This window comes from Apteryx rowi, unplaced genomic scaffold, assembly GCF_003343035.1.
Source record: "Apteryx rowi isolate R43461 unplaced genomic scaffold, aptRow1 scaffold_113, whole genome shotgun sequence".
Classification (NCBI taxonomy): Eukaryota; Metazoa; Chordata; class Aves; order Apterygiformes; family Apterygidae; genus Apteryx; species Apteryx rowi.
Genome location: NW_020447342.1, coordinates 393,633 through 410,851, shown reverse-complemented (window position 1 = coordinate 410,851; position 17,219 = coordinate 393,633). Strand labels below are relative to the sequence as shown.

Sequence of the window (17,219 nt, the reverse complement as noted above, 5' to 3'; positions counted from 1 at the left end):
ACTTTCAGTTTCTTTGTGTCATGGCACTTGCTCTTCTAGAAGGGCAGGTCTCAGTTTTTGAGACTCCTGGTACTTGTATTTGTCAGTTCTTTGAATGAGATACTGTGGCTTCTCAGGAAGTTGATTTTCATTGGAAATGGAGAGATCTATCAATTTATAGGTATAATTAGCATAGCAGTAGATGCTAATTGCAGTTATTGCTTAAAATACTCACTTTGCTTAGGGATTCAAAAAATATGTAGAGTTAAAATTACAGAGGGTAAAAATGACTGAATGCTAGTTTGCAGTACACCTATGCAACTGTATAAGGTGAGATGTCTGAGGTATGCAGGATTTTCAGACTGAAATAAGGGTCTTCAGATACTATCACTTTCTTTTTTGGTTGGCTAAAAAGAAAGATATGTTTGTGTGAATGAGTTCTGAAAAATCACTCAAAAGCTTTAGAGGAACAGTGATTTTTATGTCAATTTATTTTCTGAAACAAACTTCTCATATCACTTTAGACACTATTTTTGGGGCAGTTTATTATGCTATATAAACGGCATATTTATATGAATGTATTTATGAAACTAGACCACAAACAGTAATAACTTTTTAGGTTCCATTAGTTGATATTTAATGATGTTGAAATTTAATAGTTTTTAGCACTGTTTTCTTTGCTAATATTGCTTTGGGGATGCTGTAATTTATATGTGAACCATTTTTAAGGTTTTCATATCTGAAAAAGCTCTCTGATAAAATTGTCCAGTAGTAGCCTTAGAATTTGGCCTGTTTGACAGGATTGTCTCGGTATTGCACCTCCCCTGAAAAATACTTCTTTGACCTGTGAAACAGATGCTAATAAATAACTCATCTTTCTGTTTTCTTTCTTCTTCTTTTTTTTTTTTTTTTTTTGAATTTCCTTTTCAGGGGGATTACTGAAGCTCGTTTTGTTTATGTGTTTGTTCTTGGCATAGTCTTCACTGGCACTAAAGATTTACTGAAGTCACAGGTTATTTCTGCAGACTCGAGTGTGAAGAGTATAGGATTATGGGAAGTGTATAGCGGATTGGTTCTGCTAGCAGCCCTTCTATTTAGACCTCACAATTTGCCAGTCTTGGTGTTTTGTTTGCTGATTCAGACAATGATGACAAAATATATTTGGAGACCTCTGAAATTCGATGCAGCACAGATTACTATCATGCACTATTGGTTTGGCCAAGCTTTCTTCTACTTTCAGGTAAGCTGAGTGCTCTCCCTGTCTGAGTGGCGGAGGGGGGAGGAATAGCTATGCAATTAATTTTGTTGTGATTGATGGGGCAATTGGCTGTGGTGTAAAAAGAATAAAAGTTATTGGAACTACTCATACAGTATTGTACCTAATTTTTGACTTGTAGTAAGCTGAAACACATGAAACACAGAAAATGATGAAATGGTGCTAATGTGCTATTCAGTGTTTCACACAGGAACATGAAACATGAAAATTAATATGCAACAGACAATAGAGCAAACCAGTTTCTGGTGGCCAAGGTTTTTTGTGGTGTTTGTGTCAGTGGGCATTTGCAAGGCTCAGAGATGGAGTAGGAAGAGAATTTTTAAAATGTTTAAAAGAACTGTAGCCCATGGTAAGCATCCAAGGTATGTTTTGGATAAAGAGCTTTTGCATCTGTCTTGAATATTGCTATTCAGGCAGTCAGTTCTGGTTGTGGCCTCCTGAGAGCAGCCTTTAATGGGGCTGACTGGTGGCTGGGACGTGGAGGAAGGGGCCTCTCAGCACTGAGGTACTGAGATAAAGGAGAAGTGTAGCTGTGGCTAGGCTGACAGAAGAAAATCCTTGTTATGGAAGAGAGGYTAATGAAGCGTGGTTTAAATGTTTTCATAAAGCATCAATTTTCAGTGAATGGTTTTTTGGTACATTTGCCTAAGAATTTCATAGAACTGCTGGATAACAGACTAGTTGAGTCTGGCAGGCACCTCTGGAGATCGCCTAGTCTGGTGCCCCTGCCCAAAGGAGGGTCAGGCAGAGCAGGTTGCTCAGGCCCATGTTCAATCAGATTTTGAATGTCTCCAAGGATGGAGACTCTACATCCTCTCTGTGCAGCCTGTTCCAGTGTTTGATCACCATCACAGTAAAAAAAAATTTTTCTTATATTCAAGCAGAATTTCTTGTATGTCAGTTTGTGCCCACTGCCTCTTGTCCTTTTACTGGATACCACTGAGAAGAGCCTGGTTTCTTCCTTACTTCTTCCCCAGTCAGGTATTTTTACTCATTGGTAAGGTCACCCTAGACACTTCTCTTTTCGAAGCTAAATGATCTCAGCTCTCTCAGATGCTGATATGACAGTGCTCCAGTCCCTTAATCATCCTTGTGGCTCCTTGGTGGACTTGCACCAGTATGTCCATGTCTCTCTTCTCCTGGGGAGTCCTGCACCCAGACACAGCACCCCAGGTGTTGCCCAGGTGTTGTGCTGAGTAGAGGAGAAGGATCACCTCCCTCAACCTGCTGGCAACGCTTTTCTTGATGCAGCCCAGGATACTGAAGGCCACCTTTGTTGCAAGGGCATGTTGCTGGGCCATGTTCAACCTGTTGTCCACCAGCACCCCCAGGGCTTTTTTTGCCAAGCTTCCTCCCAGCAGGTTGGCCTCCAGCCTGTCCTGGTGCCTGGGGTTATTCCCCCCTGGACGCAGGGCTTTGCATTTGCCTTTGTTGAGCTTCATGAGGTTCCTGTTGGCCCATTTCTCCAGCCAGTGGAGGTCCCTCTCTGAATGGCAGCACAGCCCTCTGGTGTATCAGCCAGTCCTCCCGGTGTTGCACTGTGTGGTGCCTTGCCGAGGGTGCCCTCTGCCCCGTCATGCAGGTCATTAATGAAGCTGCTGATCAGTGTTGGCCCCAGTGTTGCCCCTGGTGTTAAGCACTAGCGCCAGGCCTCCATCTGGACTTCATGCCACTGCTCACAAGCCTCTGAGCCTGGTAGTTCAGCCAGTTTTTCAGTCCACCTCAGTGTCCACTTACCCAGTTGGTACCCCGTCAGTTTATCTCTGAGAGTGTTTGAGGAGAAAGCCTCCTTGTGAAGGAGCATTGTGCACTGTGTATTATGTATATAGTCCCTGTATCTTCAGGGAAATATGGTAGATTGAAATACAAAATAAGTATGTTTTGAGCTAACACATTTGTGGTGGGAATGTAGTTGGAAGTGGTTAAAAAGTTTTGTATCTACTGCAATCTAAGTCCTGCAAAAGATTAGGGAAAAACCGTTGAGGAATAAGTTCCCAGAATTTTGGGAAAACATATTCAGCCACATCACAGACAAACTGGGAAAGGCTATTAAGAGCCTGTTTTGTCTTTGCAGTTGACTATGCTGGGCCAAAGAATTTATTCTATACCAATGTGTGCTATCAGTTGAATCCAATAGCATGTCTTTTTTATTTTAGTGATTTTATACTGCTGTTACTGCAATAGATGCAAATATATTTAAATTTTTGTACTTATCTTTAATAACTAATTCTTTGCATTTTAAACCACCCTTTCAATTGAGTGGCTTCCTGTTTTTTAGAAGAGTTGAAGAAGTGATTTCCATCTTGTTTGGGTGCACGTGGTACTGTTGGATACTGTGTATTTGCAGAGCTTTTTCCTGCCACCCTCGCTGGCAGTTTTGACATTTCTTCTAKTCATTTCCTTTGGGAGTAGTAACTTCCAGAATGATACAGATTTCAGCAAACTTGAGKCCATTTTAAAAATTAATTCTGACAAAGGGAGCCTCTGTGTACATAGGTGGGCTGCTGAATCATAGCATCGAAAGCTTGGAAAGGAGAAATTCTCCATTGCTTGGTTGAGAGCGCGACTGCTAGACTGCTCTTTGTGCTTCCCCTGTTACTCTAAGATTTAGAGAATGAAGGGTGATAGCGGCTCATCAAAGATTCTTGGAGAAGCAGACCAAAACTCCCCCCCTCTTCTTTTTTTTCCTAGAATGGTTTATTATTAAGTCTGAGATGTGAAACAGAACAGAACCAAGTAAGGAGTCACCTTTTTGTGTCATCTCAGAGGTTTGCAAAATCCAGCTTTGAAGAGATTCTTCTGAATTTTGCAATTGCTTAGTTTGTCAAAATTTTGTTCTCTTTAGCACAGGGCCTTTTAAAATGTATCCATTTTAGAAGATCTGGCAAACAGCCTCTTGCAGGTTTTTTGGCTGTCTGCTCATAAAACCAAGGTGTATAACTACCTATTAAACATGGCCAAGAGAGAATAAAATGATGAATAAATTGCAATAGAATAGGAGTGTTTTTAGAAAGAACAGCTTTGGTTATGGCCTTTTTAATACTAGAAATGCTTCAGAAATAGAGAAAGCAAATCTGTTAATGGAACAAAGASCTTTAAAAGATACATATATTTCTCCTCCACCTATCACTCCTTAGAGGACAAATTTTCAGCCTTTTAAAAATACTGTAATTACATTTAGATTAGATCCCATTTCTAGGATGGAAATGAAAAGTTTGACCAAAATACTACTCCTCAGGTGTTAGCTCGGTTCATTTATTTTTTGATGAAGAAGGTGTTCTGGAGCAGTGGAAGGGAATAATTTGAATCATACAAGGCTAAAGGGGGTTTTTTTGCACCTTCACGAATGAAAGCAATTATCTGATGTGGAAAATACTACTTGAGAAAAGCAGAATGGGCATGCTGATAGCTTATAAAATTCAGAGGCTACAAATGTCCCCCAAAACCTAGTTATAGCTCTCTCTTTAATTAGTAAATACATCCCAGTTTGTTCTGAGGAGTCTTTTCTTCAGGGACTGTAGATCCAGGAATGGAAGAACTTTTTTTCAGAGTTATATTTTATTTCATGCTCTTTATGYGTAGATTTGCTCAGTATGTAGTATCCTTATCTGCATTACCAGGGAAAATTAAAGACCAGGCAACCTGCAAAGCCTACTTCTTCATTAATTTTTTTCTTAGGTTTATTTAAACTTCTCCTTCCCCTTCCTTTGAGATCTGAGTCCAGAGGGCAAAAAAGTCACAAAGAAAAACTGTTCAGTCTGTGTAGTTTAAAATCAGGACTGAAGTATTTTGTTAATTTACTAATCACATGCAGTTAACTGGCAATCATTTATTAATGGCACTTAATTGTCGATCACTGAACTATCCCTTTCAGGATCCATACCAGCAATACAACAGACACACGCTCACCAATCTCTTCGTACCCTCCTATGCCTAATCTCCAGAAGATCTAACCTCCCCCACTCACCTCCCCCAGCACATAAAGCTGTATGCACTCCCCCACCTCCTGTGTGTGCTATAGGCACGTGGTGTGTCCTGTGGCAGTGCCGGTTCCCCTGTTCACTCATCCCTCCTGCCAGAGGTGCAGATGCTCGAGCTTTAGGTGTTTAGGTGTATCTCAAGAGTACCACAGAAGAGACACCTTGAGAGAAGACATAGATGATTTTGAGTGGTTGCATACACTTCTGAGCCCTTTCTTACCTGAGTGATGCAGATGGGACTCTAGAAATGCCCCCACTTTTCATGATATGGCTTATCGTATAATAGTAGAATTTAATTGTTTGAGTAAGCCACTTATTCTTCCTCCTTTGTCCTTTGGGGAAAAGGAGAGRCTTTGGTTGGGATTTAGCTTCCAGATCCCCTCCTTCCTGCTGCACCTTCCAATGAAGGTATGCTGATCTTGTTGAGTAAATTGCAGGTGTCCCAGATTTAGCATCTACCTATTTTGGCTGTGACCATAAACAGTGAGCTCTCAGATTTTGACTGACCTAGAAAAGGGTTGTATTTGAGATGGAGAATAATGTGTCATTTATTCTCAAAAACCAAATAAACATTAAGGAAGCACAACTGGGTTCTTTCTGTTGGAGAAGTTCATCAAGTTCTCAACTTCAGTAGCAACCTCTGATGAGCCAACCTTGGTACCAGCTAGTCATTAGTTTACCTCCTCTGAAGTGCGTGCTGTTCCTAAATGTCCATGTTCCATTCTTGGATGCTTGATGTGCTCTGCTGGCATATATTTAAATGTCTTCCCTGACTTTTTTTCCTTGAGTTCTTTTTGTTATAAGAACTAGCGCTACTGAACTGTCTGAGTTCAGAGTGGTGTCAGGTTTTTAATTTCTAGACAGACATAAAGGTCTAACCTATCATACAAAAATATGAGTAAGTTTCTGACTGAAATAAAGAAACTGAAAAACACTGAAATTTGCTGTCAGTGTAGACTATCAAATTGGATACTAAATTTACACTGGGCTAGCTATATGAGGCAAGAGAAGAAAAATATAAACTAAATATAAAACCCTTCCATCTGGAAATAGAGCATAGATTTGGAGAACTATTTTTGCACATGTCCTGCTGTGATTATGAGGTAAATGAGAGTTCTTGACCGTGTTGCTGGGTCTTTATTAAATCTTGGTTGGCAAGACAATGCTTAATGACAAAAGCAGGAACTCTGTCTCACTGAGTGTGGAATGTAAGTGATGGCCTTTTGAATTTGATAGTGAGTAAAAATAGCTTTCTTCAGGATAGCATATTTAACGAATGAGGCAGAGTTCTTTTGAAAGATTTTGTAAAGTCCTTAAGGACTTCATGTAGTTATGATGGTCACAGTCCTAAATATATGGAGTAAACATGGTTCGTAGGAACAGTTATTATTTTTCATTAGATCAATTGATACAGAAAAATGATTGATTGATATAGATTTATAATTGAAGAAAGTGGAGAAAAAGACATAGGTCCTGAGTGTGGAAGATAGTATTTTCACCTTGAGTAAAAGTAGAAAAAATCAAGTTAAATATAGGTTGAAAACAAATGCCTGGAGTTTACATTTGTTCTTGCATCCTGCAGTTTTATCTGTGCCAGGGCCTGGTGTGCACCTGCCTTCTAGAAGCAGAGCTGGCCGAGCGAAGGCGTCTAGCTGGCTGAGTCCAAGGCCAGCCCCTGCGCTGGTAAGAACTGCCGTGAAGGAGGCTGGAGGCGAGGGCCGCCCTCCGTGCCCTCGGGAGCTGCTGCCAGGCTGTGGCTGCACYGTTGGCCCCGCGAGCGCAATGGCAGCCGCGTCTGCGCCCCGTCCTGGACCTCCGTGATTCCGACCCCGGTGCGGCCCTGCAAGCAGGGCTGCCCGGCTGGACCTCGGACCTGCCTCATTGCCGTGGGCTGGCTGGGTGCTCACGGGCTGTGTCTGACCCCACCACCGCCTCTGGCACTCGGCCTGGTCCGGCTGGGCCGCTCCGCACCTGGCTCCTTGCTGGGGCGGTCACTGCCCGTGCTGGCCTTGCTGCCGYGATCTGCTCCTGGCTCATCGTCCTTGCGGAGCAGTCCACCCTCGCTGCGCCCTGGCAGCCTGAACCTGAAAGGCAAATTTATTAAGCAATTGTAACTTACGCAGGAAGGCTACACCTTAGCTCATTTTTCCAGCCCTTTTCTTCATCTTAAATTCAAGCAGCCCAACGTCATTGCAGTCATCAGAAGAAATATTTTCTCTGGACAGTCACCTACCAGCTGTAACTCGTATATCATGCTTCTACTCTATGCTAATAAGTAAAGTACCCGCTTTATAGCAGAGTACAGTTTTCTCCAACTCACCTGCAGCTAAGCTTGAAGTGTTCCACAGGCAGTATAATTATACTCTGTTTTTTTCTGGAGTGGCTGCCTGCCTTCTCTCGTCTGCTTCTGCTGCTTAGTTACCAGTTGCTCTCTCAGACTTTCTAACCGATTAATGTAATCTGTTTACTTGCAGCAGTTTTTCTCAAGTTGTATTTAGAAGGGTGTTTGGGCTTGACCCTCTTTCTGGCTTTCTTGATTGCACTAGTAAGATGTCAGCTATCTCTGAAGTCCTTTTCTTGCTTGGAATCTTTACTCATGACAGGACAGAGTGAAGTTTTGGATGGGGAACTTTACTTGTCACGTATTTTGGTTGCGAGAGCCTTTGTTTTTCAGTCATGACTACTTCTAACTTGGCCTATTCATGCAAATGTATGTTAAACTAGAGTGGTGAGGCTGTTCTTCAGCAGTGCTGTGTATCTAATGTTACCAAATGCTTACATGCCTTGCATTTTATTTGCCTCTTGCCCTTCTGCACAGTGGGAAGACAGGAAGAGGAGTCCTCTGTCACTGTAAGATTTCACGCGCAGGAAATGCATACAGCCTGTGCCCTGTATGCAGAAGTGATTGCTTAGCACGTGAAAGGAATGGAGAATGGACAAAGCTAAAGCTGTAGAGCTGTACAACTGTTTTGCTGTAAATCGGCAAAACAAGGCCCAGACATAGGGATATGCTGCTTGAATAATAAGAGGCTAAATGAGAAACCTCCATGCTGGCGAGGTTGTGTGCATCTGTCCTCAGCTGTGCATGCAATTGTGTATTGTGAGAAGTTTATAGTAGTCAGCAAGATAATTTGGCAGTACAAGCTCAAGAGAGCCAAGCTGCAAGGCAGATGTGCCTGTTACACAGTGGGGAACAAACCAGAGTGAGGTCTCTTAGCTCTGCTTCAGAGAAACTGTCAGAGGACTGTTTTATTCCCTAGCAAGCTTGTTGTAAATTTAGAGAATTGTTATAGCTACCAAAATATTTATGGCCAGAAAGGCAATGGAACAGGTTGCCCAGAGGTGATGTACAGTCTCCATCCTTGGAGGCTTTCAAAACATGAGTGGATAAAATCCTGAGCAACCTGGTCTCACCTGTTATAGCTGACCCGGCTTTGAGCAGGTGGTTGGACTAGAGGCCTTCAAAGGTCCCTTCCAACCTGAATTATCCTGTGATGCTTGTTCCTGTGTTATTCATGTGAAGTTCTGGAAAACCAGCTTGTTTTTTAGTCTCGTTTTGCTAGTTTGCTAGGATCTTTACTTTATTTACTGCTTTGTGTAAATAGATGAAGAGAAGCAAAGTTAAAAATGCTCCATTTACAAACAGRTATGAAATCAATACTTTTAATCAGAGCCTTGTTTATTTGTCAGGATATTATTGCAAGTTCAAGAACCTCTTGATGAATTTTTCAAAAACCTCGAATGATCGATTGTTTTCTCCAAAGTCCTGAGCTGCCCATATCTTGTAGCTTGTTAGTCATTCCCTGGAAAGGTTCTATATTCTTATCATTGTTGCTTACGCTTGAATATGCAGCGACAATAGAAGTAAATATCTTGATTGCCTCCCCTAACTATACCAGCTCCTAAAACCTTATGTTGTTGATAAATATTTCTTAAGATATTTTAGTTACCTTGAATGAAAGCTCATAAATGAACAAAAATCCCATGTATTTCTTCACTGGTCTTGTGTCTTTGTTTTCCCATCCTTAGAGCAGTATACCTGCAGTAAAGGGGAAAGAAAATATATTCTTAAGGTCTTTAAGAGCTGCTTATACTTTTTGATATTTTTTTAATCACTGGAGGAGAACAGCTTAGACTTGTGTATTTTCAGAATAATTTCTATCTAGTTGATGTAAATAATTCTTTGCCCCTAGATAGAGAGATGGACTGGATGACATTTTCAAGTGATTTATAGCTCTGTTTTGCTGTGATTTTAAAGGACCATAGAATAATTTAGGTGTGAGGGAATTGCTCAGAGCAGGGTCAGCTATGAGGTCAGACCAGGTTGCCTAGGACTTTATTCATTTTGGTCTTGAAGCCTCCAGGGATGGACGTTCCACAAACTCTCCGGGCAGCCTGTTCCAGTGCCTGACTGTCCTTGATTTTTCACCTTAGATTATTTGGTTCCAGTAGCTAAAACTATTTCCTCATTCTATGTTTGTTGATAGAATTCCACTTAATAGAAAGGCATAAACTTATGGGAAGGGCACACTGGAAGAGCAGTAACAGTTTGCTTTGTTAGCAGTATTTAAACAAGCCAGAAGCTGTCAGTCTTGTGTTGCGTCTCTGTACTTCCCAAGTCCCTAAATGTCGTTAACATCTCATATATATGAAGGATGTGATTTGAAGGAGATCAGGAGGGTTTGGAGTTGTTTCCGTTACTGTCTATGGAAAGATTATTTTCTGTTATTGTAGCAAATATGTTTAGTAGTTTTGCTAGGCAATGTTTTTGCTTTTGTGCTTCGTTGGTCTAGATCATGATGGATTACCACTGAATGCCTTTATGCAGTGCTGAATTGTCTCCTGTCACTTTCAGCCATTACCAAAATAAACTATTGCACTGTTGGAAATATTTGAATGATACTTTAAAATAAAAGCAGACGCTCTGAATTGTCAAAATTATGTATATATTGTGTGGAGAATTAGAACTTGTAAGCTACAGAAATCCAGCTCAAATTAGTCTTCGAGAAAGTTATTTGACATGAAGAAAAAATGTGTCTTAGCACTACAGCAGGCTGTTCAAATAGTTGCTGAGGAGCCATCTGTGTGGCTTAGTAGATTCCTGGAGAGAGCGGGGTGGCTGGACGCTTGAAACACAGAGTGGTAGGAGCCGGTAACTGTGGGTTTTCTGGCCCTGTTTCTTCCACTGTCCTCCTTTTCCTACAGCATCAGTTTAACTAAAATCAACGATAGCTGGAGTGAGCCCTGCATGAAAAAACCCACAGGGAGTGGGGGCGATGGAGATGGAAAGTCCTCTTCTTTCCTCCTGGTTCCTTACTCTGCGCTCAGGACCTTGGGGGGAGAGTACCTCTTCTGTCCTGTTGTGCAGTAGGACCAGTGGCAGGGACTCCCAGGTGCTGCCTTTCCTCCTGCTCCTTCTCACCTTCGCTGGGATGGGGAGTTGCCCCGAAGCCCTGGGGAGGAACCATGTGTACATATGGGTGAGCAAAATAGTGTGGAGAGCGTCAGGGAACCCCTTTCAACTGTGCATGAGATGGGAAAGGCAAGACACCAGGGAATCATGCCAGCTCTGCACGTGCTGTATAAGGGAGAAGGAGGGGAGAGTAAATGAGTAGGTGTGATGGGGCAAAAGACCTGCTGCTGTGTACAGGAATGTGGAAAAAAGAGAGCAGCTTCCCTCTCTGCTTGTCATGCTTTTGTTTGTTGAGGAACAGCACCATACCCTGCTCTCGAAGTGCTGCACCTGACCTGTCAGCTCTTGTCATGTTCTCAGTCAGTTCCCCTTAGACCTGCTGAAGAGCCCTGCCTTGCAGTTTTGTTTTCCAGTCTCATCTTAGGTTCCAGGGCATAGAAGTGCTTTTTGTTTAGCTGCTTTTCTGTAGTTGTTCTTTGCTCCTTTCATTGCTAAGCGTTATGCTAAATGCCTAATAGTAATTTACTACAGTGGTGTGTGGCAAAGGCCAAAATAGGGACAACTGTGACAGTCGTAAGTCAAAATTTTTRTGCTATGTGATGTGTTGGTAAAATGCATCCCCTACTGCCCTCTTACAGTTACAGGCTCACATTACATTCTGGCAGGATCTTCATACGAGGATTCATGGGGTCTGTAACTAGTGATAGTGAAGTCTAACTCATTCTGTCAACTTGAATCGCTTTTTTTGTTCGATTTTAGAGTTGCTTCACGAGCAGTTTTTGCTGTCCCTAGTGAATGGTTGCTTATGTGCTTATGAGCCAGCAATGTGCCCTTGTGGCAGAGGTCAGCGTTATCCTGGGCTGCATTAGGCAAAGCATTGCCAGCAAGTGGAGGGAGGTGATCCTTCCTCTCTGCTCACCACTGATGAGGCCACACCTGCAGTGCTGGGTCCAGATCTGGGCTCCCCAGGACGAGAGAGACATAGACATACTGGTGCAAGTTCAGTGAGGGGCCACAAAGATGATGAAGGGATTGGAGCATTTGAGACAGAGGTGAGACAGCTGCAACTGTTTAGCCAGGAGAAAAGAAGGCTCAGGGGGGATCTTATCRATGTGTATAAATATCTGAAGGGAGGTTATAAATAAAACGGGGCCAGAGTATTTTCAGCGGTGCCCAGTGACAGGACAAGAGGCAACAGGCACAAAATGAAACGCAGGAAGGTCTGTCTATATCTAAGGAAAAATCTTTTTACTKTGAAGGTGATGGAGCACTGGAACTGGTTGCCCAGAGAGGTTGTGAAGTCCCCATGCTTGGAAGTATTAAAAAGCCATCTGGACAGGGTCCTGGGCAACCTGCTGTAGCCGACCTTGCTTGAGCAGGGGGTTTGGACTGCATGATCTCCAGAGGTCCCTTCCAACCTCAACCATTCTGTCATTCTGTGTAATTTCAGTGCAGTCTGTTGTGGTGTAGAGACTTGGGAAGCAGAAACCTTTTGCTAAATTTGCAAGTGTTGATTGAGTAACATGCAATAACTTGTGTGCTGGGGGAAGGGGAGGGGGACATGTTCTACTCAAGATCTGAATTAGAGCCCTGCTGTCTCTAAGGGCAAGAAGTATTTATTTCCCTGGTGTCTGGTGTAGCTTTGGGCCCCAGGCTGATTGTCTTGTTTTGAATTATATGTAGTGAAGAATGCATTTTTTTTCATCATTACAACAGAAATCAGCAAATATTGCTGCTTGTTTTAAAGTCTTTTTGTGATGTAATTTATTAAACAACAGGCGTATGTAGACAAGCAAGACAAAATAGGACAAGCAAGAGATCATGGTGTATATGCCTTCATTAGTCCGTAAATCCGAAATAGAAGCTCTTGTTCAGTGAGCTGCTTTATTGAAATCCAAATGCAAAGAATATGACTGTACTATAAAGTGACTCAAAGATGAARCCTTTTACTAACATAATAATTAATCTTATTGTAATATATCTTAACTGTTGCCTTGGAGATATCTGAATGTTTCTTTTTTTATTATTATTCTTTTCAGGGAAATTCAAATGGCATTGCTACTGTGGATGTTTCAGCAGGTTTTGTGGGACTAGACAGCTATGTGGAGATACCAGCAATCTTCCTGACAGCGTTTGCAACATATGCAGGACCTTTGCTTTGGGCCATTCATCTGCTGTGCTACTTGAGTTCTGAAGTTAGCAGGTAATCAGTTTTGAACTAAATTAATGCGCCCCTATGTATTGCAGATGCAAGCACCCATCCATGTAATGTACAGCTTTTCAAACAAGTAGTTTTCTTCACATAATTTTTTTCCTTGGAAGTTAGTCTTCCATTGAGAAGATGCAAATTCTCTTTTGGTATGAGTTTATATTGCCTCACTGTTTATGTTTCATTTTATCTGCAGCAGTTTTGCACTGGGAAATGTGCATATATTTTACTACTTTTGTATCTTAATGGCTTCTGAGTCTGCTATACTAAATTATTTAAAATATTATTATATTGTATTGTAACAGGGAAAAATACTAGGATGATGCCTGAAAACATTCTTCTCAGCACCTATTAAATAGGAGACCTGAGGAGGCTGTTTTTTTAGTAATAGAAKAGAATTCAAACTTAACTGATGTGCTGTCCTTTGTGAACAGTTGTCATTACTTGGCATACAGGCACACAGCATTCTATTAAAAAGAACAGATTTGTCTTACGGTACATGTTACTCGTTATTGCAGGCATTCGTAGCTAAAATATTTGTACATTTGGGCCTTCGGGGTATCTTGTGTCAAGGATGTGTTAAAGAATGTAAAATGATTACTGCATTTGGAATTTTAGGAAGACATAGTAGGAAAATGTTTATGTAACCTAGAGTGTATGTGTAAAATTCAACAGGACTCTCTCATCTTGCAAGTTTAATTCATCATCCATGGCACTCTTGCTGAGAGCAGCAGTGTGTTAAAAGAGAAAGGAGCTGTAAATTCAGTATTCTACCATATCAATCCACAAATGCAAAACCTTGATATATTTTCAATGAAATAACATTTGTCAGTGACTAAATTTTTACCATCTCAGAGCTTTCATTAGTCAGCTACAAATCTTTTCTCTATTGTCTGTGGAACTTAAGGTTGCCCTAACCATTTTTTTAATGAGAAGCAAAACATTGCAGCAGGCTTGGCAGGTGGGATTTTAGGCAATATTTAGTTTGTCATAGCTCTTTGCCTCTTGCATTGGCATACCCTGTAAACGTATCTGACCCCTGTTTATCTACAGAGCCTCATACAGTCCTGTCCCTCCTGTGCTCTTTCTTATCTGGCTTCTCCTCTTCCTTGTTTGTCTTGGGCTATACTTATGTGATGAATTTATGTTGGCACGTATGTGTTCATCAAAGGCTCGAAGAGGTGGGATCCCCGACAGACCTAGCCGCATAGAGTAATGGAAGTTTTCGTACCAGAAAGGACCTCTTCTAACAGGATAAATTCCTGCAAAGTCATTGTGTCTAATGCTCTTTATTAACAGGCTGTAGAGACAGTTCCTTATTCACTGATCTGCTTGTGTCTGCCAAATTGCTCTTTAGAGACACCCAGCTCTCTCCACTTGATTTCAATGGAATTACGTAGCCCTCTGCCATTGTATTGCGCCAGTAAAGCACTCAGCGTAGGCTGGGACTCACTGTGGAACATTACCTCCTGGTCTTAAGCCATATATTTTGAAGTCATCTTTGATCTTACCTAGCTTGACACTGTCTAAATATTGGTCTTTATGTGTAATACCTCTGAAATCCAGGCTTTTATCTGTTAATTCTGATATTTTTTGCTTTAAGTGGAGTACATGTGGAATACACAAACTGTTTTGTTTGGATTTATATAACCACAAAAACCCCTTTCTTGAATTTTCCATGGCACCTCGTGGCTTGACACTGAACTCAGTTTCGTCTTTGTATTTCTAAAGCCCCTCAGTTTAGCTTTAGTTACTGCTTTGCTCCGCTAATCCATTCTCCCAGTCAAATTTCCAAAGTTTCCAAAGTTTTCAAGCTTTCTCCTTTCTTTCAACTCTCTTTAAAAGAGTTACCATTTACACAGAAAAGCCCTGGCCTCTTGTCTTCCAGTAAATGTGACCCAGTACCCTGGTTATTCCTTCCTTTTTATTAATCTGCTGTTTTTCACAGTGAATTCCTTTATTCCTCTCTTTAGCGCTACCACAGTTTGTTTGAGAGTGCTTGATGGTTCTGTGGGTCACATCCATGTTCCTATGGTTTTTTTTTAACAGTCCCACTCTCCATCATTCGTTATTACATTGTAGGTGCTTTGGAACTGGAGGTTTTGCTTGTGCTTAGAGGACTCCAAGCACAGTGGTGTAGACAGCCTCAGTACCATTGCGTGAGGAAGGGAAAGAATAAAAGCTAGCTAATGTTTTAAAGAGCTGAAATTTTAATTTTACTTAAACCCTAGACTGCAGACTGTGATCAGCTCTAACATACAATTAAGAGAAAATGACACCATATAGCATGTTTTTTAAAAGCTGTTCTAACAAAGTAATCAAAAACTTTCTGTAAGCTGTTCTAACAAAGTAATTAAAATCTTTTTGTAACATCTTTAAGGATCTGTACTTGTTTAGTATTTTTTCAAATAATGTGTCTCTACAGTAATGTTGGTTATTCTTCTTATGTTTTCGTGGTTGAATTATTGCAGACTAAAAGCTCAGCTAGTTGTTTTGCCAGGTACAGTGCCAATTTAAACTGCTCTCAAGTGGGTAGCTGTGACCTGAAATACCCACATCACTTACATAAGTAGATCCCATTGAGCAGCTTGTGTCCACAGACATTTTAAGGTTTATTTGGGTCAGCTTGGTAAGGTTGTTTCGTCTGTAAACTGTTCTGAATAACTCTGGACTAGAATCTTTCTAGCGTCTGGGACTTGTTTAAATTGGAATTTTTTAGTGTTCAGAGTTCTGGTCTGTGCACCTCTCCTCTTGTGTTTTGTTGTTGCTGGCTGAATGGTTGTGTCCTTTCTTTGCTTTTATTCCTTGGTCCCAAGGCTGAAACTGCAGAAGGCGTAGGTCAGCGGCTTCAAGTGATTGCTTAAATGTAGGGGGAACTTCAGCTTTTTTGAAAAAAGCTGAATGCTTTAAAGTGTTCATACAGGCTTCTTATTAACTCTTTTATAAGCAGTGTACCTTAGTCAGTGAAATTCAAACCTTTCCTTTTCTTTTTTTTTAATGTGGGCCTGAATATAAGATGAAGGTTCTTTCCCTCTTTACTCCGGATAGGAAGGTCTAAGAGAATCCATGTGTTAGTTATGCACACAGAGCAGGGCTGTGAGATTGCCATAGGACGCCATCAAGATTCCCGAGCCGTCATGATACCTTCACAGCTGAAAGGATGTAACCAGAACTGGACAAATGTGCCATTCTTAGCCCAAATTCTGGCATCTGCAGCCCATTTTAGAGCTGCTTGGGTCTGAGGAAGTTGAGCTGGACAGGGAAACGTGACTWCAGTATTAGCTATCCTTGTTGGTTCCAGGCACTGAGCAGAGCCCTGTGTAGCTTGCAGCTGCTTCCCTTGGTTTTGCTTACTCCCTGCGGTTCTTAGAAATAGCTCCACTGGAGCAAGTGCTTCCTAGGGGCAAGTACACGGACATACCCTTCCCTCTCTCTGCCCTCTGCTTTCATAGAATCAGACTAGTTGAGTGTGGCAGGCGCCTCTGGAGATCGTATAGTCCAACCTCCCTGCCCAAAGGAGGGTCAAGCAAAGCAGGTTGCTCAGGCCTGTGTCCAGCTGGGTTTTGAATATCTCCAAGAATGGAGAGTCCACAACATCTCTGTGCAGCCTCTTCCAGTGTTTGACCACCATCACAGTAAAAAGGTTTTTTCTTATGTTTAAGTGGAATTTCTTGTACGTCAATTTGTGCTCATTGCCTCTTGTCCTTTCACCAGATTTCTTTGGTTAGTCCACACAGCCCTTGGAGGAGGCACACTCAACCTCGGTGCTGCTATAAAATAAAGTTATACCATAAGCAATGCCCATTTCAAGATCCAGGTGTACCCTTATGCCAGAAGTTGCCACTGATCTGCCAGTGATAATAGTCTCTCCTCATTTTAAATATAATACTCTCCTTAATTTTGCTTTCAGAAAAGAAGATGGATCACTAACAGTTTCAAAAGAGTAGTCTCCACTAATCTGCATGATTGTTTCAGGATTGAAGAATTCAGAAATGTTCATGCAAGATTAATAGGGCTGGTAACAGGTTGGTGGGACAGTAACCTCTTGTGATGGATCCCAAAGCATATACCGTCTTTGGCTTTGGATGAGGGTTAGGTTGTTAGAATAATGTCTTTGGAGCCCTTGAGGCTACAGTGATGAGCTTTGATAATACCCAGTTGTATTGATAATACTGGAATTTGTTTAAGATTAGAATTTCAAATAGCCATTTATTACTGCTTTACCTCAGAAGTTACCCTTGTATAGGTAGCAATAAGTGCTATTGCTAAACAGCAGTTACTTGTGCCATAAAGAAGGCCCCTTTCTTTCTCTCACGCATCCCATCTCTGGCACTTGCCCTGTCACACATGCTTTCCCTCTCT

The 17,219-nt window shown here is 41.5% G+C and overlaps 1 protein-coding gene across 14 annotated transcripts in view; it reads left to right on the top strand.

The window, feature by feature from the left end:
* PIGG (phosphatidylinositol glycan anchor biosynthesis class G) overlaps positions 1-17,219 on the top strand; it is a 101,887-nt gene that overhangs the window by 52,833 nt on the left and 31,835 nt on the right. For 12 of the 14 annotated variants that reach the window (XR_003255524.1, XR_003255517.1, XR_003255519.1 and 9 more), the window contains 2 exons: positions 910-1,219; positions 12,688-12,851. Coding sequence is in view for 10 of the 14 variants with exons in the window: in XM_026077958.1 (XP_025933743.1) it covers positions 910-1,219; positions 12,688-12,851 (474 nt within the window). In the remaining 4 variants the exon portion in view is untranslated. Of the gene's footprint in view, positions 1-909; positions 1,220-6,817; positions 6,919-12,687; positions 12,852-17,219 lie in introns of those variants that run through there. The other 2 variants (XM_026078028.1, XM_026078038.1) reach the window with 2 other exon arrangements.